Genomic DNA, 24989 nt, shown 5'->3' on the forward strand with positions numbered 1-24989 from the left:
TATTTATTTATTTATTTATTTATTTATTTATTGGGACAGAGAGAGACAGAGCATGAACGAGGGAGGGGCAGAGAGAGAGGGAGACACAGAATCGGAAACAGGCTCCGGGCTCTGAGCCATCAGCCCAGAGCCTGACGCGGGGCTCGAACTCACGGACCGCGAGATCGTGACCTGGCTGAAGTCGGACGCTTAACTGACTGCGCCACCCAGGCCCCCCTAAACTGATATGAATCTCAAAAGTGACTGAAAAAAGCAGTAGATACTACTTCCTAAGAGAACAAAAGTAAGCCCCATGAGTTCCTAGGGTAATCTTTTTATTTTTTATTTTTTTAAAGTAGATTTATTTTTTAATTTTTAAAAGTTTATTTATTTATTTTGAGAGAGAGAGAGGGAGAGAGAGCATGTGCGTGTACACACAGGGGAGGGGCAGAGAGAGAGAGAATCCCAAGCAGGCTCTGTGCTGTCAGTGCAGAGCCCAATGCGGGGCTCCAACTCATGAACTGTGAGACCATTACCCGAGCCAAAATCAAGAGTCAGTCACTTAACCGACTGAGACACCCAGGTGCCCCCTTTTTCTTTTTTGTTTAATAACTTTTTGCTCAGTTCCGATATTGGGATAGATTGTTTCCAGTCTATAAGCTCCTTAATAAGATAAACAGGCAGAAGAAAGACAATATCTAGGGGTTGAAAACCAGAACAGGCATCCAGGTACAGGCAAACAATACAGTATTGTTTCATTAATTGTCACAATAGCCCCAAAGTGATATTCTATTATCACCATTCTACAGATCAGGAAACTGAGGCTTTGAGAACTTAAGTTCAAGGCCACAAAGCTAATGAATAGCAGGGACTCAAACTCGAGTTCGAGTTTAAAACCAAAATTCATACTTCCAAATTTCATGCATATACTTAACTGTCGATAAACGCTAGATGTTAGGACAGTGTCTAAAAGTGTAACAAAGCATTGCCACACCAATGAGTAGAGGTGGTTATTAGAATCTGACAGGTCCACATCTGTATATCCTATGTTTCAATGTGGTGAACCAGCCAGTGTAGTATACACACACATGTCTTCCTCTTCTGTTTTCTTGTTACATGACCTTATTTAAGTGACTTTAGGCTTCTGTGTGTTGGTTTCTGCATGAAGAGTAGTATGGTTAGAAAGGTGAAGAACACCTGTGTCTAGAAGACATTCCTATGTGGGGTAAGAAGCTAGATTAGACAACGACTCTAAGAGTCTATGTCACTATAAGGGATGCACTACAGATGTCAGAGCATGTCTGCAAAGCCTGGTCCTGAACAGACAAGACAACTGCAGGGGGAAAATGTCATGTCACATTTCATATTCGAGAGAAGGGCACTGACTCCAAAATGCCATAGTTTACCAAAAGGACTGTGTTCTACTCTTAGTCAAAGGGAACTGGAAATAAATAGTCTAGACCCTGTCTTTCCTAAGCTACTTAAAAGGATGGTTCAAAATGGTGAAACTTCACTGCCTCCAGGGTTGTGTTTCAGCAAAGAGTTTCAAATTCCAGCAGCATTTTGGGAAATACTGAGAGACACCATGATGGTGTGGAAGGGATATACAGACTTTGGGATTAGAGAGGCCTGAGCTTGAATCCTGGCTCTATGTCCTTAGCTGGGTAACAATGAGCAAGCCGCTTTATTTTATATTTCCTTACCCACAAAATGGGGGATAATACCAACTACCTTTCAGGTCTTAAGGATTAAGAGAGATAATGTCCAAAAAGCACTTAGAGTTATGACTGGCAGACAGAAGCTGCAATGAAATGATAGTTGCTGTTAGTGTTCCAGATGTGTGATGGCCTTGTAGTCCTCAAAATGACAATGCTATAGGATTCTTAGGGCTCAGAAGAGAGTGGCAGCTTATCTGTTAAAGATAGTTGTTCAGAATACAGGAGTTTGTTGTGTGTTAGAATTTACTCCATTACTAATTTCTAACTTCCCCAACAACCCAGTAGGGACCTAAACACCAAAAGACTAAGATTCCTTTACTCATTCAAAGTAATAGGCTCAAAGAATATCAAAGCCACAAAGATTCTTAAAGGTCATCTATGCCATCCAGGTCACTTTGGAGTAAAGGTAACTGAGATCATTTGATATGACTGATACTTCAAAAAAATACCTGGGGATGCAAAGAGCATCCTGTAGGAATTATGCTACAGGCTTTATTAGTTATTCTCTTGGCTGTCAGACAATAAGGTAAAATGTATGTATAGAATGACTATAAAAAATTAAGGACAGGGCACCTGGGTGGTTCAGTTGGTTGAGTGTCTGACTGTGGCTCAGGTCATGATCTCATGGTTTGTGGGTTCGAGACCTGGGCTCGCTCCTCTCAGCGAAAGCTCACTTGGGATCCTCTGTCTCCCTCTCTCCCTGCCCCTCCGTCACTCACACTCTCTCTCTCAAAAAAGAAAAATTAAAAGAAATTAAGGGGGTGCCTAGGTGGCTCAATCGGTTAAGTGTCTGATCTTGACTTTGGCTCAGGTCACGATCTCATGGTTTGTGAGTCCAAGCCCTGCCTCAGGCTCTGTGCTGACAGTGTGGAGCCTACTTGGGATTCTATCTCCCTCCTTTTGCCCCTCCCCAGATTGCTCTCTATCTCTCTCTCAAAATAAATAAAAATAAACTTAAAAAAATTAAAAAAAAAAATAAGGACAACCATGTCATAAATTATGATTTTCAATCCAAGTAGGGCATGAGTAGTAAAGCCCATGGACTATATTTGTGCGATTATTTTCCTGTGTTATAGTTCAAAGTACACAGGGGACACAGCTGTACCTACAGGTTTACCAAATCTATAATATCCGGAGGTGCTCTATAATGGGGTTTCGCCATACCTGGAAACCTTTTATTCTCTTGGCAAGAGTTAGAATATTCTCTCTCTCTCTTTTTTTTTTTTTTATTAAGTGGGCTTCACACCCAACATGGGGTTTGAACTCACGACCCTGAGGTCAAGAGTCACACGCTCCGCCCACTGAGCCAGCCAGGCGCACCAAAAGTAAGAATATTTGACGTTATACAAACCATAGCTCATTCTAGAGCTCCAATTCAATTTCTAACTTTTCCATCAGAGGATGTCATCAGGGAAGAAGTCGTGTTCAGTTTTTCATTACCTTCTTCAGCAGAGTAGGTAAATCATTCAGACAGCACTCTGAGAGGTTATATATCTAATTTTACGCCCAGTATGTGCACAAATAAGCAATAGAACCACTTCCTCTTAAGTGCTAAACAAGAGATGACCTATTGTGGAGACACACACTATTTCATGGAAAAAGGTTCTTTCTTCAAATGGTGAGAATTCACCAAGGACATTTCACACTTGCCTGGGAGGTGTTATTCCCACATGGGCCACGCAGAACTAAAGAAACAGCCTCAATGAAATTACTTATTTTTACTCTGGAGGGATTGGATCATGCCGTCATGTTGTGACTCTGTAGCTGCCACCCGCCTGGGTTCTCAAACTGCTCTGAAGACCATTAGCTCTGCAAGTTGTTAAAAGACATTTTGGAGCAAATCAAGTTTGGGAACTATGTGGCTCTCCTGGAGATTAATAATGCACATTAGCATATTGAAGAGTTGGCAGGAGTAGTGCTGCAGGAAGGAATTCCGCATTCTCCAAACTTACTTGAACCATGGAACTTTTTTTTTTTTAAACCCACAGAACCATTAACATATTGCAGTAAATAGTGTTCTTCACAGCGCTGTTTGGGAAATTCTGTGCTAAATTATGTCTAAAGACAGGGTTGCAAGCTCTAAAATAGCCAAGGAAGAGACAGTGCCAGGGCCTCTAAAAGGTGCCAATTTCTGAAGGTCCTAACCTTTTGGGAAAAAATGAAGGCAGCTGAGACCATGAGCCGCAGGCAGACCAAAGTATCTTGTCTCTACCCCTGACCCACTCTTTCCCCACTCCTGGTATGGTGGGGAAAGTATTAAAAGTATCCACGTTCAATCTTATGGCTAATCATGACATATCACACCAAACTGGCAAAGCTTGTATACTTATCGTTCTCCTCTACAAAAGTGCGAGCTTCTCGAGGGTAGAACCCAGCACAGTATCTGTGCTGCTAGTTGAACAAGTGGACAAACCACACCTAACTGGTTTACATCAACTTCATAATGAAAGCAGCTGACGTTTATTAAACAGACACTGCATGATAGGTACAAGTTTAATAACCTATGAGGTAGGTGTCATTATCCTGATTTTAAAAACATAGAGACTGAATTTAGAAAATGCCCAGAGCAACTCAGCTAGCTTAATGATGGAGCTGAGCTTAAAACCCAGACAATATGACTTCAGAACCTGTGTTCTTAACCACGACACTTTTCTACCCTTCTTCCAAGTTTCGTCTTAGCAGTAAAATCACATGATTCTGCAGAGGGAGAATTTGGGTAGAGCTCAAACCAGTGGAAACATCACTAGTAGGACTGCCAGGATTAGGAAGGTTTGAAAGCAAAGGGGAAAGTACAAGGAAAGGCTACTGAGGATAGGCACATCTAGCAGGGTGAGGGAACTTGGCAAGGATGGCTGAACACACACTAGTCTTTGCATGCACGTGCTGGTACATAAACAGTTAACATGACTGGTATCACCCCTTTAGGTGTCCAAGAAGGTGAAATATATGCCAAATCTAAAAGATAGGGATTACAGAAGAACACAATGAATTAATAGCATGAGTTTGCTCTCTGGGTCTATTGTGAAAGTTGAGGGTTTATTGGCTCGAGATCCAATGTCTTATTTATATCCATCAATATGTTTATTAACTTATTCATTTATTGGTCAAATATGTGTAAAATGTATACTGTATCCCAGGTATTGTCCTAGGCATAGGGAATATATCCATGAACAAGACAGATGAGCATGCTAATAAGCAGAGTCAGATAATAAAACACATAAACACATGAGAAAATATCAAGTAGTGACAATTACTATGACACAGGCTGATGGAGTTACTTTAGAATGGGAAGGAAGTGAGTTATATGAAAACTGAATCACAGGGGCCCAAAGACACAGAGATCACGGGAAAGAGCACTTGAGGTGAAGGAACAGCTATAACAAAGGCCTTCAGGTGGGAATGAACTTGGTATATTTAGAAAATAAACAAAGAACAATGTGGAGGGGAGTGAACTGAGAAGAAAGTGATATTTGATGGACTCAGAGAGTATACAAGGGCCATGACATATGGAACCCTGTCAGCCTGGATAGACAGACTAGGGCTTTAGCAGGGGCGATGGAGAAATGGAGTCAGAGGCAGGATATGCTTTGGAAGTAGAGAGACAAAGATTTAGTGAAAAAATGAATGCGGGGGAGAGAGAGCAAGAAACCAAGAATAATGCAGGTTTTTTTTTTTTTTTTTTTTTTTTTTTAGCTTCTGGATAGGTGGTGAATAACTCAGTAAGTATTTATTGAGCACCTATCATATAAAATATATTGTCATTAGTGGTCTCTGCTCTGATTAGCCATATTTGTGGAAATTAAAGCCTTTGTCCATAATTTATGGGTAGGAATTGATGACAATAGTAAAGGCAGAAGATTTTAGGCTAATGCCTCTTTTTTTTTTTTTAAATTATACGAACAACAGACAATATAGTTAGTGTTTATAATTTATGTGGAGTAGTTAGGGAAGGCCTCTCTGAGGAAGTGACATTTGAATTGAGACTTGAAAGCTAAATAGAAGTTACCCAGGTAAACAGCATAATTAGGTTTCTAAAAAAATTTAAGCTTTCAAACAGACAATACAAATATTCTTAAAGTAATTTAAATTCACTGCCCCCCCCCCCCAACCATTTTGTTTTTACTTTGTGGACTACATATGGGTGATATTTAGTTCTTGGTAGTTACAGTGGGTTGAATGGTGACCCCCTAAAAGATATGTCCACATCTTAACCCCTAGAATCTGTGAATGTGACTCTGTTTGGAAGGAGGGTCTTTGCAGATGTAATTAAATTAAAGATCTTGAGATGAGATCTGGGCTAAGAATTACCCAAGTGGGCCCTAAATCCAATGACAAGTGCCCTTTCAAGAGATATATGGAAGAAAGATATGGAAGGAGAAGGAGGGGAAGGCTATGTGAAGACAAGCCAAGGAGTGACCAGAACCGCAATGAACCAGAAAAGGCAAGGAAGGACTCTCCCCTAGAGCCTTCAGAGGGAGCATGGCTCTGCTATCATCTTGACTTTGGATTTGTGGCCTTCAGAACCGTGGGAGAGTAAATTTCTGTTTTTTAAATCCCCATGTTTGTGGTAATTTGTTATGGCAGCCCTAGGAAATGAATTCACTTGGCTTCTCCCTGCTACTTAGTATGAATCTAGGCCAGTTTCTCCTAGATAGCTATCGTTTTGCACTAAGGGATCCAAAGTTACATAGATAAAACAAACCAAGAAGTCAAAACAAATGCTAAATATCATACATCTCAAAGCCAAACATATATCTGGATGTTAGATGTGACTGTATAATTTGTAATACTGCCTCTATTAAATAGCAAGGATAATGAGGCATGGATTATATGGAGACTATACATCCCAGGAAATGGCCTGAAGTCATTTGAAAGAAACACTGTTTTTTTTTTAACCACTAGGTTGAACTTTCCTTTGCCACCACTACTCTGAATCATTCTATTTTATATACCATATAATTTTAACACAGACAGTGATTCATCCTAGATAACTGTTGTTTAAAGCAATTCTACTGTCTTTAGTTGAGCTCTTCAAAAAAGGCATGCAAATATAAAGAGGAACTTATTAATTTTTATTTTACAATAAGTGATCACTTTAAGTCTTATATCTTTGGATAGTCAGATGCTGTCCGATCCGTTTTGTGAAACAGAGCAATAGAACCAAAGCTATTCTAGAGAAATAACCCTGTGATATTACACATACATACATACCCTCCGTGATATCATTAATTTTTTTCAAGGGGTTCTACAAAAGTCAGAAGAGGTACTATTTTAAATAAACAAAAAAGCAAATAAGCAACTGTTTTTCAAAAAAGCTGTGGATTATGGGGAGCCTGGGTGGCTCAGTCAGTTAAGCATCCAACTTTGGCTCAGGTCATGATCTCGGGGTTCGTGAATTCAAGCCCTGCATCGGGTTCTGTGCTTACAGTCCACAGCCTGGAGCTTGTCTCGGATTCTGTGTCTCCCTCTCTCTCTCTGCTCCTCCCCCACTTGGGCCTGGTCTCGCTCTCAAAAAATAAAATAAACAAACAAAAAAAGCTGTGGATTAAGAAAATGAAGTAAAAGGATTCAGTTTGGAAAGGAAGAAGTAAAATAATCTCCATTTGCAGATGGCATCATTTTATATTAGAAAATCTTAAGGAATCCACCAAAAAGTGCCGAATAAGCAAGACTGTGTTTATAAAACCTCAGTCAGTGTTTTGGAGAGGTTTAAAACTTACACATTGTAGTACCCAACAGTGAAATAAAGACATTGTCAGATCAACCAAATCTAAGAGAATTCATTGCTAGTAGATCTGTACCACAAGGAATGACTAAATAAGTTCTTCATACTGATAAGAAGTGGTATCAGATAAACATTTAGATACTCAGGAATAAATGAAAAGTGCTCAAAGTGGTAAATATGAGTAAATGGTAAAAGTGGATAAGTATAAAAGATTATTTTTCTCCTAATTTCTTAAAAGAAAACTGTTCAAAGCAAAAATCCTCATGTTGTATTGTAGGGATTATGACATACACAGATGAAATACAAATGACAACTAAAGCATGAAACATAGGGCCATGGTAAATGGAACAGTATTATTGCAAGTTCCTTTTTTTTTTTTTTTTTGAGAGAGAGAGAAAGTGCATGCACATGTGCATGGTGCAAGCATGAACGGAGGAGGGGCAGAGGGAGAGAAAGAATCTTACACAGTCTCCATGCCCAGCACGGAGCCTGATGTGGGGCTCAATCTCCTGACCACCTCACGACCCTGAGATCACAACATGAGCTGAAATCAAGAATTGGGACACTTAACCAACTAAACCACCCAGGCGCCCCTAACATTTCACTTGAAGTGGCACAATATTAACTTTAAGTGAACCGTGAAATGTTATAGTTTCTAGAGAAACCATTAAGATAAAAAATGCAAAGATATATATATATACACCTAAAAGGCCAGGAGGTCCAACAATATGTCTAGAAGTGGTGCACTCTAAAGACACAGATTAAGTGCAACGTAAAGGAAGACATATCATGCAAATAATAACCATAAAAAAAGCTGGAGCAATCATACCAATATCAGAAAAAGCAAATTTCAAGAAAAGGAGTCTTACTAAAGATAAAGGGGGAACATTTCTAATGATAATAGGATCGATTCATCAGGAAAGCATAATAATCTTAATCAATGTATGTGTACACTTAATGCCAGAGCTCAAAATTCAGGATGCGAAGACTGACATCACTTAAAGGAAAAATGGACAAATCCACACATTATCAGTGGAGATTTATTTTTTTTCCTTCCTTCCTTCCTTCCTTCCTTCCTTCCTTCCTTCCTTCCTTCCTTCCTTCCTTCCTCCCTCCCTCCCTCCCTTCCTTCCTCCCTCCCTCCCTCCCTTCTTCCTCCTCCCTCCCTTCCTTCCTCCTCCTCCTTCCGCCCTCCCTCCCTCCCTTCTTTCCTCCCTCCCTTCCTTCCTTCCTTCCTCCCTCCCTCCCTCCCTTCTTTCCTCCCTCCCTCCTTTCCTTCCTTCCTCCCTCCCTTCCTTCCTTCCTCCCTCCCTCCCTCCTTTCCTTCCTTCCTTCCTTCCTTCCTTCCTTCCTTCCTTCCTCCCTCCCTCCCTTCTTTCCTCCCTCCCTCCTTTCCTTCCTTCCTTCCTTCCTTCCTTCCTTCCTTCCTTCCTTCCTCCCTCCCTCCCTCCCTCCTTTCCTTCCTTCCTTCCTTCCTTCCTCCCTCCCTCCCTTCCTCCCTCCCTCCTTTCCTTCCTTCCTTCCTTCCTTCCTCCCTCCTCCCTCCCTCCCTCCCTCCCTCCCTCCCTCCCTTCCTCCCTTCCTCCCTTCCTTCCTTCCTTCCTTCCTTCCTTCCTTCCTTCCTTATGCTTCATGAATTTACATGTCATCTTGCACGGGGGCCACGCTAATCTTCTCTGTATTGGTCTAATTTTAGTGTATGTGCTGAGGAAGCAAGCACGATATGTGGAGATTTTAACATCCTTCTCTCACTAACTGAAAGAGCAACTAGACAAAGAAGTCAGTTAGAAGATCTGAATACTATCAACCACCTTGACCTGACATTTTTACAACACTATACTCAAAAGTGCAGAATACACTTTTTCCAAATGTATTGAAACGTTCTTCAAAAAACTGACTATATCTGGTGCCCATAAAACAAGTTTCAATCAATTTTAATATTTATTTTTGAGAGAGAGACAGAGTGTGAGGGGGAGAGGGGCACAGAGAGAGGGAGACACAGAATCTGAACCAGGCTCCAGGCTCTGAGCTGTCAGCACACAGCCCAATGTGGGGCTTGAACTCAAATTGTGAGATCATGACCTGAACCCAAGTCGGATGTTTAACCGACTGAGCCACCCAAGAGCCCCAGTGTTTGAAATTTTTCATAATAAAATGTTGGGGGAAAAGTAGTGTTTTCACTTCCCCTGCTCTCTCACATTGCCTGTACTAACTGGAGCTGACTGTGTAGGAGGTAAGCCAACAGGGGGTGCTATTCTGAGCCACAATTTTATCTTAAAAACAAAGCCAAAAAACCCAAGTTAACACAAGAAATAAACCAAACCATTGCTTCCCACCAAAGAATGAATTGAAACGCACGCTGACTTTAGCTTCACAATATGTATGTCATGACTCTGGTTCCAGTGAGAGAAGTTCCAAAGTCTCTAAAGATGGGCATCTGCCTTGACTGTGGCCTTTAGCACAAGAAAATACATTTGCTGAGCTTGGTCGCTCAGGGTGAAATGCAAGGCTCATCCAATGGCAACAAAACAAAGCAAAACAAAACAAATCAAAAACAATGTCAAGAAAAACTCACATGTCACAGTTAAGGAGGGGTAGTCACCTAACAGATTACAGATTCAATATTTATACCTTCAAGAAAAAACTTCTGGGTTTCATTACCTTTATCAAGAGATGCCCCGGCCATATGGTAAAAGCTTAATGCAGTGTCCACATCATTGATATTCTTTAGGAAAGTAAAGAAGTTTTCCACTTCCTGAAATGTTAGACCCTGAAAGAAGAGAGACAGCAAGATAAGGCAGGAACCTGTAACAAAAAGCAGCACAAAATGCAGAGCACTAGGTGATTATTCATGTCTACAAATCAGAAGTTTATGCTATGTTTCAGGTGCCTGGGTGGCTCAGTCGGTTAAGCGTCTGACTCTTGATTTTGACTCAGGTCATGATCCCACAGTTGTGAGATCAAGCCCCATGTCAGGCTCCGTGCTGAGCATGGAGTCTGGTTAAGATTCTCTCTCTCCCTCTTGCCTTTGCCCCTCTCCCTCACTTGTGTGCATATGCTCTCTCTCTCTTAATACATAGATTAAAAAAACAAAACAAAACAAAACAAAACTATGCTATGTCTAGAACAGAAACTGAATAAATTAGTCAAAGAATGCCAAATTTGTATAGGGAACACAACTCTAGAATTCTACCCTGAAAAAGGCAAGCTGGCTAATTGCTTTCCCCTCCCGTGTAAAATCCGACGTGAAGCTGTTTACAGTGTTGGCTGGACATCTTTACTAAAAATATTTCTAACTGTGCCCTCCAATTAGTCACAATATCTATTATGACACTTCTTAAATGAGCTCTAGCCCCTGGATCTGTTACATGTTATCTTAAGTTGTACTAGAATCAGGATGTCCATTTTAATAATCTACCCTTAGGCCAGCTCAGCTTTTTGAGGCTTAAGCCAATTAAAAAATCACCAAAGTCAGTGATATGCCGGGGAACGGTTTCAGGATTTAGCAGAGCCCAAGCAATTGGGAAGCTGTTCATTATGTCAATCTAAAAGCTACTAACGAAGCAATTTGCCACTTAACTTTAATCGGATGAAATGCTCTGAATGGAGCTCTTTTCAAAAGCTGCTCCAAGATTTGCTGATCTCTGATGGGACTTTCTCTGATGGCTCAAGAGAGAGTAGTCGTATAACTAGGCCCAAGGGAGTCTCCTTACAGGGTGGAGGATTTGTCCTCTTTGCCCATTTCCCACTTCTCACACATCACGCTGTGATGGAAATGAATAGTTTCTAAGAAGTGGGTAACACTGGGGAGACATCAAGGTGAATGCCTTTTAATGAAGCATCAGATCCTTAAAGGGACCGCTGATGTTGACTGCCTTCTACTTAGTGCTGCTCCCCTTCCAATTTCCATTTCCCCAAAATAGAGGGCCCAGAAATCCACATGGGGAACCTAGTAATAAGGAAACTTTAATATAGACAATATATACTTCTTTCCTGGTATTCTCCCAACTCGGGTCAATGGTATCTTTCTCATTTTATCAATCAGACTAAGAACTAAAATACTATATGTATAAATACGTCACACAATCTTTTATAATTTCCCTAGAACAACAGAAGTTAAAAAACTTTTTATTGTGGAATATGATGACCATATAGAAAGCTGAGTAAAACATAAGAGTACAACAAACTACAGGTATGCTGTTTTGAAGGGACACATGCACCCCAATGTTTATAGCAGCACTATCAACAACAGCCAAAGTATGGAAAGAGCCCAAATGTCCATCAATGGATGAATGGATAAAGAAGATATGGTATATATATACAATGGAGTATTACTTGGCAATCAAAAAGAATGAAATTTTGCCATTTGCAACTACGTGGATGGAACTAGAGGGTATTATGCTAAGCGAAATTAGAGAAAGACAGGTATCATATGACTTCACTCATATAAGGACTTTAAGATACAAAACAGATGAACATAAGGGAAGGGAAGCAAAAATAATACAAAAACAGGAGGGGGACAAAACATAAGAGACTCTTAAATATGGAGAACAAACAGAGGGTTACCAGAGCGGTTGTGGGAGGGAGGATGGGCTAAATGGGGAATATACTCTTAAAATCATTGTTGCACTATATGATAACTAACTTGAATGTAAATTAAAAAAATAAATAAAACAAACAAAAAAACCCAGTGCTATTTTCAAATAAAGCCATATACAACAACAACAACAACAAAAAGAGTACAACAAGCTGTTATAAAAATGAACACCCAGAGAACCTCCACTCAGGTCAAGGAAGAGACTATTCTCAGCATCCTGGAAGCCTTCCTCTCTCCCCTCAACATGTCCCTTTCTCAGTCGTAAGCCCCTTTTCCCAGTGTTAATTACTGTTCTGACTTTTAGGGGATTCATTTCTTTCTTTCTTTCTTTCTTTTTTTTTTAAAACAACATTACTATCTATTTATGCATCCTCAAACAGAAACAGTTTAATTATGCTTGTTTTGAACTTCAAAAATGGAATCATACAGTACGCATTCTATTATATATGGCTTCTCTCTTTTAGATTTGTCTATGTTTTTGTATTCTGTAGTTAACTCACTTTTATTGCCATTAGTATTCTGTTAGGTGAATATACCACAGTTTTTTAAAATGTTTTCTTTTATTTTTGAGAGAAAGAGACAGAGTATGAGTGGGAGAGGGGCAGAGAGGGAGACACAGAATCTGAAGCAGGTTCCAGGCTCTGAGCTGTCAGCACAGAGCCCGATGCAGGGCTTGAACTCATGAACCATGAAATCATGACCTGAGCTGAAGTCAGATGCTTAACTGACTGGGCCACCCAGGCGCCCCTGTACTACAGTTTTTTTATCCATTCTATTTGGTGTGTTTCCAGTTTTTGGCAATTTATGCAAAGTGGTACATCTGAATTTAAGCATGCATTCCAACATATATGGAGTACCTACTATGTACCAAGTTCCATAATTTTTGGCAGTGAACTAGAAGTAAGTTTTCCCTAATTTGAGGCCATTCTTTTGGCCTTAACTTAGAGCATCCAGAGATAGGGCTTATTCCTTATACAAATGCCTTGGTATGCTATCTAATGTAAACACTAGGCTAGAACCAATCTTCTAGAGGGAAGTACAGGTTCTACAATATCTCCTGCTTGTGGATGGATGCCTAATACCGTCTCCTCTTCTCTTCCATCAGAAGACATGCAGTGGTGAAAAAAACCCAAGTGTCCATTGATGGATGAATGTATAAACAAAATGGAATATTAGTCACCATTAAAAAGGAGGAAATTCTGACATAAACTGCAATATGGATGAAACTTGAAGACATTATATCAAGTGAAATAAGCCAGTCACAAAAGGTCAAATACTGTATGATTCCACTTATATGAGGTACCTAAATTATTTAAGTTTATAGAGACAGAAATGGGAATTTCTTTTTTTTTCTTTCTTCTTTCTTTTCCTTCCTTCCTTCCTTCCTTCCTTCCTTCCTTCCTTCCTTCCTTCCTTCCTTCCTTCCTTCTTTTTTTTTTTTTTTTAAATAATCTCTATGCCTAACATAGGGCTTGAACTCATAGCCCTGAGATCAAGAGTTAGGCACTCTGGGGAGCCTGGATGGCTCAGTTGGTTGAGCGTCCAACTCTTGATTTCAGGTCAGGTCATGATTTCGCAGTTCATGAGTTAGAGCCCCGCATGGGGCTCTGAGCTGACAGTATGGAGCCTGCTTGGGATTCTCTTTCTGCCCCTTCCCCACTCTCTCTGTCAAAATAAATAAATAAACTTAAAAAAAAGAAAGAAAGAAAGAAAGAATTGCATGCTCTATTTACTGAGCCAGCCAAGGGCCCCGGGGAATTGTTGTTTAATGGGTACAGAGTTTCAATTTGGGAAGATAGATAGCAGCGATGGTTGTATAACTGTATGAATGTACTTTTCAAGATTTTAAAAAATGTTCATTTATTTTAGAGAGAGAGAGAATATGAGCAGGGGAGAGGCAGAGAATGGGGCAGGGGGCAGAGGTTCTGGCGTGAGCTTTGTGCTGACAGCAGAGAGCCCGACGTGGGGCTCAAACTAACAAACCATGAGATAGTGACGTGAGCCGAAGTCGGATGCTTCATGGACTGAGACACCCAGGTGCCCCAGTATGAATGTACTTAATGCCACTGAACTATACACTTAAAAATGGTTAACATAAAATTTCTAAAACAAAGGGCATGGTACAGGAAATGCGATCCCCTCTGACAAAAGCAAACTCTAACGTTTGCTACTTAATTTATCATGAAACATCAAATACAATAGGTCAAGGCCAGAATACTCATGCTGAGAATTATTTGAGGTCAGACAGTGAGAAAATCTGAATTGAATGGCTATTCATTTGATGATATAGAAAAACAGCGGGATACATATCACATTATGGCATTATTAAATTGAAATATGTAACATTTTACCTTTTATTATATAGATACAATAAAAATATTTATTGAGCACTTACTAGCGACTCAGCACTATGCCAGGAACAGTGAGGGAAATAAAATTGCTTTGGACATGGGCCTTGATTTTATAGAGCTTACAATTTAGATAGGCTTCTTAAAGAAAAGATGACGCCAGTCACAAAATCCTTATTTCTTCATAACTATCTTAGTAAAAAATCCAAAGGGTTTTCTAGCAATAAAGCTAGAATAAGACTTTAACATGAGGTTCATGGATGGAAAGTGAAAGGATGTGCTTTCTGCAAATTGAGCTGTTCAGACTGGAAGGCAATAGTTGTGTATAGGCCACTGGCAGGTGACGTGACCTGTAGAATAGTAGGCAAGAGGAAATAACCTTCTCTTAGGCATGGCATCACAGGGAATTTCTTGACACACTATGGGGAAGTGGAAGAAGCAGGAGTTATTTTATTCTGGGTCCAACTGTTCAACAAACTGGTTATCTATCTACCTTGGGAAAGATGGACTTATAGAAAACTGGGCTCTAAGGGCACCTGGGTGGCTCAGCTGGTTGAGTGTCCAACTCTTGGTTCTGGTGCAGGTCATGATCTCATGGTTCATGGGTCTGAGCCCTGCATCGGGCTCTGCACTGACAGTGTGGAGCCTGCTTGGGATTCTCTCTCTCTCCTTTCCTCTCTGCCCCTTCTCTGCTCTCTTGCTCTCAAAATAAATAAAAATAAAACATTAAAAAAAACCCTGGGCTCTAGATGACTCAAAAAAAGGAGATAAGGCTAAAAAGAATGAAATCTTGCCATGTGCAACAATGTGGATGGAGCTAGAATATATTATTCTAAGTGAAATAAGTCAATCAAAGACAAATACCATATGATTTCACTCATATGTGGAATTTAAGAAACAAAACAGATGAACATATGGGAAGGGGGGAAGAGAGAAGAGAGAGAAACAAACCACAAGAGACTCTTAACAATAGAGAACAAACTGAGGGTTGATGGAGGGAGGTGGGTGATGGGTATGAAGGAGGGCACTTATTGTGATGAGCACTGGGTGTTGTATACAAGTGATGAATCACTGAATTCTACTCCTGAAACCAATATTGCACTGTATATTAACTAAAATTTAAATGAATATTTAAAAAGTGAATTTAACATTAGAAATTTGTTGAATAAGCAATAGAATTATCTTTCAAAACTAAAAGCAATTGATAAAATGTTTAGAAGAAAACATAAAAAAATCTTCGTAACCTTGAGTAAGACAAAGAGTTCTTAGATATGATAGACACCAAGGGTCGCCTGGGTGGCTCAGGTGGTTAAGCACCCAAATCTTGATTTTGGCTCAGGTCATGATCTCACAGTTTGTGGGATTGAGCCCCACATCAGGCTCTATGCTGACAGTGTGGAGCCTGTTTGGGATTCTCTCTCCTCTCTCTCTCTGCCCCTCTCCTGCTCACATTCTCTATCTGTCTCAAAATAAATACACTTAAAAAAAAAAAAGATATGACACCAAAAGTGCAATCCATAAAAGAAAAAAAAAACTGATAAGTTAGACTTCATCAAACTTAAAAACTTTTGTACTTCAAAATACTGAGAAAACAGACAAATCATAGACTGGAAGAAAATATTTAAAAATCACATATCTGATAAAGGATTTGTATCCAGAATGATTTAAAGAACTCTTACAGGGTGCCTGGGTGGCTCAGTCAGTTGAGCGTCCGACTTTGGCTCAGGTCATGATCTCACAACTTGTGGGTTCGAGCCCCGTGTCAGGCTCTGTGCTAACAGCTCAGAGCCTGGAGCCTGCTTCGGATTCTGTGTCTCCCTCTCTCTCTGTCCCTCCCCAACTTGTACTCTGTCTTCCTCTGTCTCTCAAAAATAAATAAATGTAAAAAAAATTTAAAGAACTCTTACAACTCTATAATGAGAAAATAAGAACACAATTAAAAAAAATTTTTTTTAACGTTTACTTATTTTTGAGACAGGGAGAGACAGAGCATGAACGAGGGAGGGTCAGAGAGAGGGAGATACAGAATCTGAAACAGGCTCCAGGCTCTGAGCTGTCAGCACAGAGCCTGATGCGGGGCTCGAACTCACGGACCGCGAGATCATGACCTGAGCCAAAGTCCGATGCTTAACCGACTGAGCCACCCAGGCGCCCCAAGGACACAATTTTAAAAAGTAATTGAATAGACACCTTACCAAATAAGATATATGAATGGCTAAAAAGTTCATGAAACAATGCTCAGGATCATCAGTCATAGGGAAATGCAAATCAAACCACAATGAGAAACCACTACCTACCTATCAGAATGACTGTAATCAAACAGTAACAAGTGTTGGTGCAAATGTAGAGAAACTGGACATGTAACATTGTACATCTACTTTGGAAAACAGTTCGGTGCTTTTGTTAAACTCAATTTTTTTCCATACAAGCCAGCCATTCTACTCCTAGGAATTTTCTTAAGAGGAATGAAGATAGGTCCACATAAAGTACCTGTGCATGAATGTTCATAGCAGTTTTATTTACAGTGGCTGAACACTGGAAACAATTCAAATGTTCAACTGGTGAATGGGTAAACAAAATGTGGTACATCCATACAATGGAACAGTATTTACTGTATTCAGCAGTAAAACACAGCAATGAATACAAGCAACAGAATGTATGGATAAGCCTCAAAATATGATGAGAAGTAACAGAAGCCAGACACAAAAGACCGTATTATGTTACGAAAGCATTTACGTGAATGTCCAGAAGAGACAAATCTGTAGAGACAGAGAAAAGGTGTATGGTTGTCTGGGGTGAGGGCAGAAATGGGGACTGACCACAAGCTAGCGTAACAGATCTTTTCGGGGTGATGAAAATATTCTAAAACTGGATTGCGGTGATGATTGCATAACTCTGTAAATTTACTAAAAATCATTGAATTGCTCATTTAAAACAGGTGAGTTTTATGGTATATAAATTATACCTCAATAAAATTGTTAACAATATAAAATGCAGTTGGAGTAGAAAGAGGGGTAAGGGAAATGTGGCTTCCTCAGGAGTCAGCTGTTACCACTAGGTATCTCGTGCTGACAGGCCATGGGTGAGGGTAAACCCGCTGTCACACATGATTCTCTTGCTTTGTCTTTTAATCAGTCATAGGTAATCCATCGCCAGGAATCAATCCACTTGCCCGAATTCCCTCTATGGCCCACTGAAAAGATAAAATATTCTCCTTTTTCCTTCTTCTCCTTGTATGCTATCTTATCATTTATCCTCTGCTCAGTCTTCTGCTTATTTGTTAAAAAATTATTTTTACAGCAGATAATATATGAATCTTATGAAATAGTAATATATAAACAGTACAAAGCAATTCTTCCTCTACCCTTGTCTTTCAATCTCCCTCTCTATGGGTGGTCACTGTCACCAATTTCTTGGTTATTCTTTCATAGGTGTTACTATGACTATCTTGCTCCAGTAAAGCATCTTCCCATTGCAAACCCCACAATTCTCTTCAACTGTTGCCTGGCAGTGGGGGGAAATCACACTGTTTCTATTGCTTACATTTCTGCAAATATCTAGTCATCCTGAAACATCACTTTCTTCATGTGTTCATTCCTCCTCCTCACGAAATATCAATGATTTCTCACTGCCAACTGGATAAACCCAACTTCTTAGCCTCATATTCTAGGTCTTACACAAAATGCTTCCATAGATTACCTTTCTAGCCATCTCCTTAAGAGACCACAGGCTAGAGTCTAGCAATACACTGGCTTTCTTATTTCCTCAAAACCCTTGTCCTTATTCAAATTATGGCGAATAAGGAGTAGCATTAAATAGGCTCATTAGTAGGAAGATTATTGACTGTGGAATAAAACAAGTCCTGGCTTTGAATCCTGTTGCTACCTCTTAAGATGCTGTGTGATCTCAGGCAACTAAGGCTCTGAAAAGTATTTTTCATCTGAAAAATGGGGATTCTTTCCACCAAGCAGGAAGTGATCATTAAGGAGAAGATAGGTAAAATGCCTGATACATAGCAAGTACTCAGTAAGTGATAGGTTGAATCCTTAGCAGGCTGGAAGGCTCATTACCATAGAACCAATGGTAATGAGTTATGAATCCTTAGCAGGCTGGAAGGCTCATTACCATAGAACCAATGGTAATGAGTTTATTCGATTAAGCTTTCAACTATACTCTCTTCTCTGGTATGTCTATGACCTTGAGGAATAGGAAAGAGAGACAAGTATACCTCTCATATACCTTTGAAGTATATGAAACTAATTGTGGGGGGGAAACCAGAAATATAATAGTGAAAAGTCCATAAATTCTCTTAATAGTCATTCACAGCTTAGTACTTCTTTGGGGGAAGGACAGGTTTCAAAGCTAATCAGTTAAACAAAGCTAATCAATAGAGTTTCTAGTCTTTTTAGTTGAATGGCCACACCTCAGGTGCTCTACTACTTCTTATGACTTTGACGGGCACCTAATAATTGGAGTTTTTCAAGCGCTATGCAGCAATGTTTCTAGAATCTGATATTCCATGATGACCACATTCTGGCTCAACTCTCAAATAGCTGTGAAAATAAGTGAATAGGAGAGCCCACATAAATATTATCTACAGATGACACGCAAAGTTAATAATCTAATAGTTTTATTATAACTGGTTAAGTACAAACCCTGCTTCATGGCTGGTAGCATTATTAGTAAGACTGATACAGACAGAAGGTTGCTGGCGATAGCGATCTAAGAGGAAACATGTAGCAAAAGCAAACTTTTTTTATAACTTCTGCTTGTCAAAATCCTACTCTGCTTTTAAGGCCAAATTCAAATTGTATTGCCACCAAGAATCTCTTCCGTGGTTCTAATCTTTCTCACTGGTGCTCCCAAAAGGTCTCATAGCTTTATTAGGGTACTTAATACATTCACCAACGCATATGACAAACGTTTGCCTATGCGACACTCACTGTACTGTGGACATGCAAAGACGAGTAAGACACTGCTCTTAAAAGGCCCAAAGTCAAGTGAGTTGCCCTCTATTATAATTATTTATGATCTGACTCCCTGCACTAGGAATATTAAATGCTATGCGGCAGACTGGGTTTTGCTCATTACAGTATTCCTAATATCTGAAAGAGTGCTTTGCACATAGTGGTTGCTCAATAAGTACTGAATATGAAATTATATAGGTCTCTATGTGTATATATATTTTTTCTTACTAAATTATTACAGACTATATATTTCTTGAGGATAGATGATGGTTTTTGTTTATCTTTTATCTTTCTCACAGCATCTGGCTTAGTGTCTTGCACAGAGCAATGTCTGACATTGAACTAAATGTAATTTTCAGTTCAGCCTTAAGTGGATTTGCTAAATTATTAAAATTCACAGCTTCTGCACTCTCAAGCATTGAGAACCATCCCTGTGAATTACATTGATAAAGTTTAGAAAACTCTGTTTTTCTTTTAATGAGGAGAAGACAATATGGAGGAAGTAAAATTAGCAAATTTTAGAGCTGAGTCAGATTTGGCCCAGAAGAATTATTCACAGAAAAAAGGATATTGAGGGAAATGGGGAAAATCTGGTAGAGGATAAGGACTAATTTTTATTTTATTTATTTTATTTTATTTTTAAATTTTAATTTAATTTTTTTAGAGAGACAGAGAGGAAGACAGAGAATCTCAAGCAGGCTCCGAACTCAGCACAGAACCTGATGTGGGGCTCAATCTCACGATCCCAAGGTCATGACCTCAGCCAAAATCAAGAGTCAGACACTTAAGACTGAGCCACCCAAGCACCTTGGGGCTAATTTTTAAAATAAAGCCAAAACAAAACACGGTTCCCATTGAAAAAAAAGGATGAAAGAAATGAAAACTCTCCTTGTTAAATACGAAACATAACAGCACGAATAGAGTAATTTTTCTAGCATGGCAGGTTCTCCAGTCCTTCTAGCTATTACTCAGGGGCAAAGTAGCTAGAGACACCGACGGAGTGCAGTCTTCCAGAGCAGTGGCTCACGAGCGAGCACAAGAGCACAGGAGAATCACCTCAGGAGCCTTTTAACAAACGATGCCTGGACCCACCCACTGAGCTTCTGATTTAGTTGGTTTAAAGAGGGCCCCAACAATCACATTTCTGAAAAATTCCCCAAGCGATACTGGGTGACTGGGGTTGAGAAGCACTGCTTTAGAGAAAGGGTATGTTTAGGAGAACTCTGATATAGAAAGGACAAGATCTGGAATTGAAAGCCTTGGATTTCAGTCCAGATTCTGGGTGGGTCATTAATTTCTCTTTCTCTCCATCTCTATATTCTCAAAGACAAGATGAGACCTAACAAGGCTGTTGGAAAGACAGAAAAAGAAAAATGTGAAAGGCTGTGAAACATTGCATGGTCATTAAGCAGTATGCAAATATTTACTTAATGCCACCACTAGGATCATCAATCTTTTAGGTCTGGACTGATAATTTGTGCAGAATCCCACACAGAAAAATGATTAATATGAGCCAAATGAAAACTTACATTTTCACGTTAACAAATCCAAAGTGGAATAAAAGAAATCATTAAGAAGCAGATGGTGATTCCCCTTTAATGAGACATGATCCTAGAGAAATAGACTGCTAACCTTAGGAGCAAAGGCCCTTCATTAACGCTCATTATAGTTAATTGCTATGTTCACAAACTAATCAACATGAGAGGACGATCAATCTCAATCTCCTTGCTATAGCAGCCTGGAAATTCAGGGCCAGAAGTAATTTAGCAGCCCAGATTTTCATCATCTGACAAAATCTGTCCTTTCATTTCAGAGCTCTTTTGCAAGGTCTCCAGGCCTTATATTAACTTCTGCTAAAGCTACTCTATTCCTTCAAGGGAGATGTCTCCAACACCCTATTTATTGCTTTAAAAAATTTCATACTAAAACATGAATTAGACTGTTCTGATAATTATTTTAAGGTCAAAAAAATGTCTGGACCAAACTTATTTAAAACTTAGTCTGGTAAAAAGAAAAGAGTGTTTCCTAATGCAAACACTGTGCTTCCAGCATAGGGACTAAAAATCCATCTAAACATCTGCCATCGATTTTCTTTCTTTTTAATTTTTAATTTCTTATTTTTATTTTTTAATGTTTCTTTGCCTTTGAGACAGAGAGAGATAGAGCACGAGCAGGGGAGGGGGAGAGAGCAAGGGAGACACAGAATCCGAAGCGGGCTCCAGGCTCCAAGCTGTCAGCACAGAGCCTGACGCAGGGCTCGAACTCACAAGTCGTGAGATCATGACCTGAGCCACAGTCGACCGCCCAACCCGAGCCACCCAGGCGCCTCTAAACACCTGCCATCAATTTTCTGAAATTATAATTTCCAACAGATATGAGCTGGGTACTAAGCACTGTAAAAGTTGTCTCTGGGAGAGAACATTGTCCTCTGTCACTTTCCGTTAGTGATGAGTCTTCCCTCATAACTGAGGAAACAACTGCTGTGTAGGGACAGGAACATTTTTAGTGCCAGGTCAGGTTCCTTGGCCATGGCCACATGGTAATCACTGTCCACTGGAAAGGGTATTGGCTGGAAACGAGAAGATCTGGCATTGTGGGGTGTGTGTATATGTAGGTGATCTTTAAGAGGTATGCCTTTTAGCTGATTTCTGCTTCAGTTTGTCCACCCCATACCCTGGCAAAACCCCAGAGGCTGATTCAGTTCTGCCATCTGCTCCTTCCTGCACCAGGTGCAGCTGGTGTGGAAAGGTATCAGAGAGCAGTGTTGACTACTGCACCACTACAAACTCATGGTCTCCAATCGCAATGCTGCTCAAAAAATGCTCCATCATCTCTCCCTGAGTTCTCTAATAATCTTAGTATCAGTCTTTCAGCTTCTTTGCTTGCTCCTTCCCAAACTGTTTTCCACAAAGTGGCCAGAGTCCTTTATTTAAACCTGCACACAACCATGTCATTTGACTGCTCACAGCCCTTTAAAGAGCTTCCCATTCCACCAGACTCGTTCCATACACATGTGGGCCCTCATCTCCCTTTCAAACCTCACCTCAGGCCACTCTCCTCCTTGCTAGTATGCTCTAACCACAACAGTCCCCTTTTGGTGCCTCACATGCTAGACCTTTGTGTTTTCTGTTACGGACTGGATGTGTGCCTCCCAAAATTTCTACATTGAAGCCTTAACCCCCATTATGGCCGTATTAGGAGGTGGGGCCTCTAAGCAAATAATTAAGGTTAAATGAGGCTATAAGGGCGGGGCCTTGAACTGACAGGATTAGTGTTCTTATAAGAAGATGCATCAGAGAGCCGGTGTACATGTGTGCTCTTGTGCTCCTGCTCTCTGCTTTTCTCTCTTACCTTGCCAACAACCAAGGAAAGGCCATGTGAGGATATAGCCAGAAGGTGGCTGTCTGAAGGACAGGAAGAGAGCCCTCACTAGAAATTTAATTTGTTGCACTTTGATCATGGACTTCTAACCTCCAGAACTGCGAGAAAATAAATTTCTATTGGTGAAGCCACCCAGTCTGTGGTGTTTTGTTGTAGCAGCCCAAGCAGACTAATAATATACTGCCTTAGAGTTTTTAACATATTCTAGTTCTTTCTTTCTGGAGCCCCTCTCTTCCGTCTTCCTCATTTTCTTCCTCTTTCTGCTTCCTTACTTCCCATTCTAATATGCCCTCCAATATAATAAAACAGCTCTCCCAAAAGTCATTAATTATTACCATTTTACCAAAGCCAATGGATGTTTATCCTCTTAGTTTACTGGACCCTCTCTGTCCCATGTGACACCCCCCGTCCCTCGCCCCCCAGTCCCTGAACCCTCTACTTCCTTGGCTTTGATTGCACTACCTTCTCTAACCATTTCCTTCCTGTGCTGTTTATATGTTAGTGTTCCACTTGATTTTGTCTCTGGCCAAAAAAAGACAGTTCTTTTCTGTATAATACAGAAAATTCCTTGGGCAATCTCATGGTTTTAACTTGAATAGTGTGTTGATAATTCCCAAACCTATCTCAGTCATCTGAAGTAGATCTGAATATCCAAGTGCCTGCTACTCATCTCTAATTGGATAGTCCACAGGTGTCTTACATTCAAGATATCTATAACTAAAGTCTTTATCTTCCTCTGTAAACCAGTCTCTCTTTTCAATTCCTCAGTCTTAGTTCATGGTGCCACCCTTTGTGTGAACAAGAAACCTAGGGGGTTATTCTGGACTCACCCTTATTCCTCGCCCACTGCTTTTTTTTTTTTCTTCAAGTATGAGAGATGAATTATAGTATTTGCTTCATGACACTCTCATTTTGTTGGTACCCGTGCTAGTACCTTCCCACAGTTCCTTCTCTTCCTGTAAACAGAGAGACCCACCTTTCCCTCCTTGAAGTGCTTCTTGAGCTGCTTCTGCATGGCGGTCAGCTTCTTGGACTGTACCCCGCTGTAGGCCAGCAGCATGCCACCAAACTGCCTCTCGGTAATTTTCCCATCCACCGGGTCATGGCGCTCGAACTGGGAGGGAAAGAGAAAGAGTGTTCTTGGGATCAAATGCAAAGTCTTTTGACATGGAATGTGGAATGAGCAACTGCGTTGGATGGCAGAAAATAGTTGATGGCTGCCAAGACTGCATTTTTGAACTATAATTTTCACTAAGATTTGAAAAATTAATCAGAAACAGAAGATCTGGGTTCTTATTCCAGCTTTGCACTATTTATGACTTCAGGAAAGTCACCCAACTACTCTGGGCTTCGGTTTCTTCACGGATAAGACGGAGCTGCTGTGATACCTCATGGACCTTACAGAGCAGGAGCGTCCAATGTTAAAACTCCATTCCAATTCATGAGTAATATTATTGGTGATAAGTGCTGTATGGGTGGGTCATCCATGTCCCCGTTACTCAGTGATAACTTGAAAGCTAATTATTCCCTCCCAGTATTTATTATAATCAGTAGGCAATTACAAAGGAGGGGAATCCTCCCCCAGGACTCAAGCTAGAGAAGACCGTCTACCTGTCACAGACTTAGAGGAATAGCAACTAGCTATGGAGCAGATGGGACGAGATTGAAGGAATGTAGCAAACACTGACTCTCAAATGCCCCTGCCCTTTGGGAAATGAGTGCAGTCTCCCAGGAAGTGGTAGGGGACACCAGCAGAAGCTCACTGAGCCCTTGGACAGGAAGACTAGCACTGAGTGCTGGAGGTGAGGGACAGGTAAGGAGGTGCTCTCAGACATGGCAAAAATGCCAGGAACTAGAAGTTAATGACGGATGTCTATGGAAGTCACAGACACAAAACTCCCAAATAACTTTCACGAAACCTGCAATTACGTGCTGCTAGAAATGAATGAGAATGGGAACATGATAAATAAAACTTGGAAGATATGGCCAAAGGTGATCTTCCAATTGCCTGAAATGTCCTCATAAAACTTTAGTTTGCCTCATCAAAAAAGAAGAGAAAATCCTAGTGCACAAAATTAGAAATGACAAATTGTACGCAACAAAGAATACACATTGAAGATGAATTCATTTTATAATTTTATAAATTAAAAAATAATTTAATAAATTAAGAATTGGAGGATTTTAAGAAAAATACTATCTCCCCCACCCCCACAATTGAGTCTAGAAGTAGAAAATCTGAACAGGCCAAGAAAAAAAAAACCCTCTGAAAAAAAG

The 24989-nt window shown here is 40.2% G+C and overlaps 1 protein-coding gene and 1 non-coding gene across 8 annotated transcripts in view; both read right to left on the reverse strand.

Moving 5' to 3' along the window:
- Positions 1 to 24989, reverse strand: part of MICU1 (mitochondrial calcium uptake 1) — a 238347-nt gene that overhangs the window by 14912 nt on the left and 198446 nt on the right. For all 7 annotated transcript variants that reach the window (XM_027062244.2, XM_027062242.2, XM_053207388.1 and 4 more), the window contains 2 exons: positions 23692 to 23829; positions 10084 to 10192 (listed from right to left, as the gene is read on the reverse strand). In XM_027062244.2, the coding sequence (XP_026918045.1) occupies positions 10084 to 10192; positions 23692 to 23829 (247 nt within the window). The remainder of the gene's footprint in view (positions 1 to 10083; positions 10193 to 23691; positions 23830 to 24989) is intronic.
- On the reverse strand, positions 9037 to 9142 carry LOC113600438 (U6 spliceosomal RNA). The gene has a single exon (XR_003421432.1). It is a non-coding gene; the product is annotated as a U6 spliceosomal RNA (small nuclear RNA).

Source organism: Acinonyx jubatus, chromosome D2, assembly GCF_027475565.1.
Source record: "Acinonyx jubatus isolate Ajub_Pintada_27869175 chromosome D2, VMU_Ajub_asm_v1.0, whole genome shotgun sequence".
Taxonomy (NCBI): Eukaryota; Metazoa; Chordata; class Mammalia; order Carnivora; family Felidae; genus Acinonyx; species Acinonyx jubatus.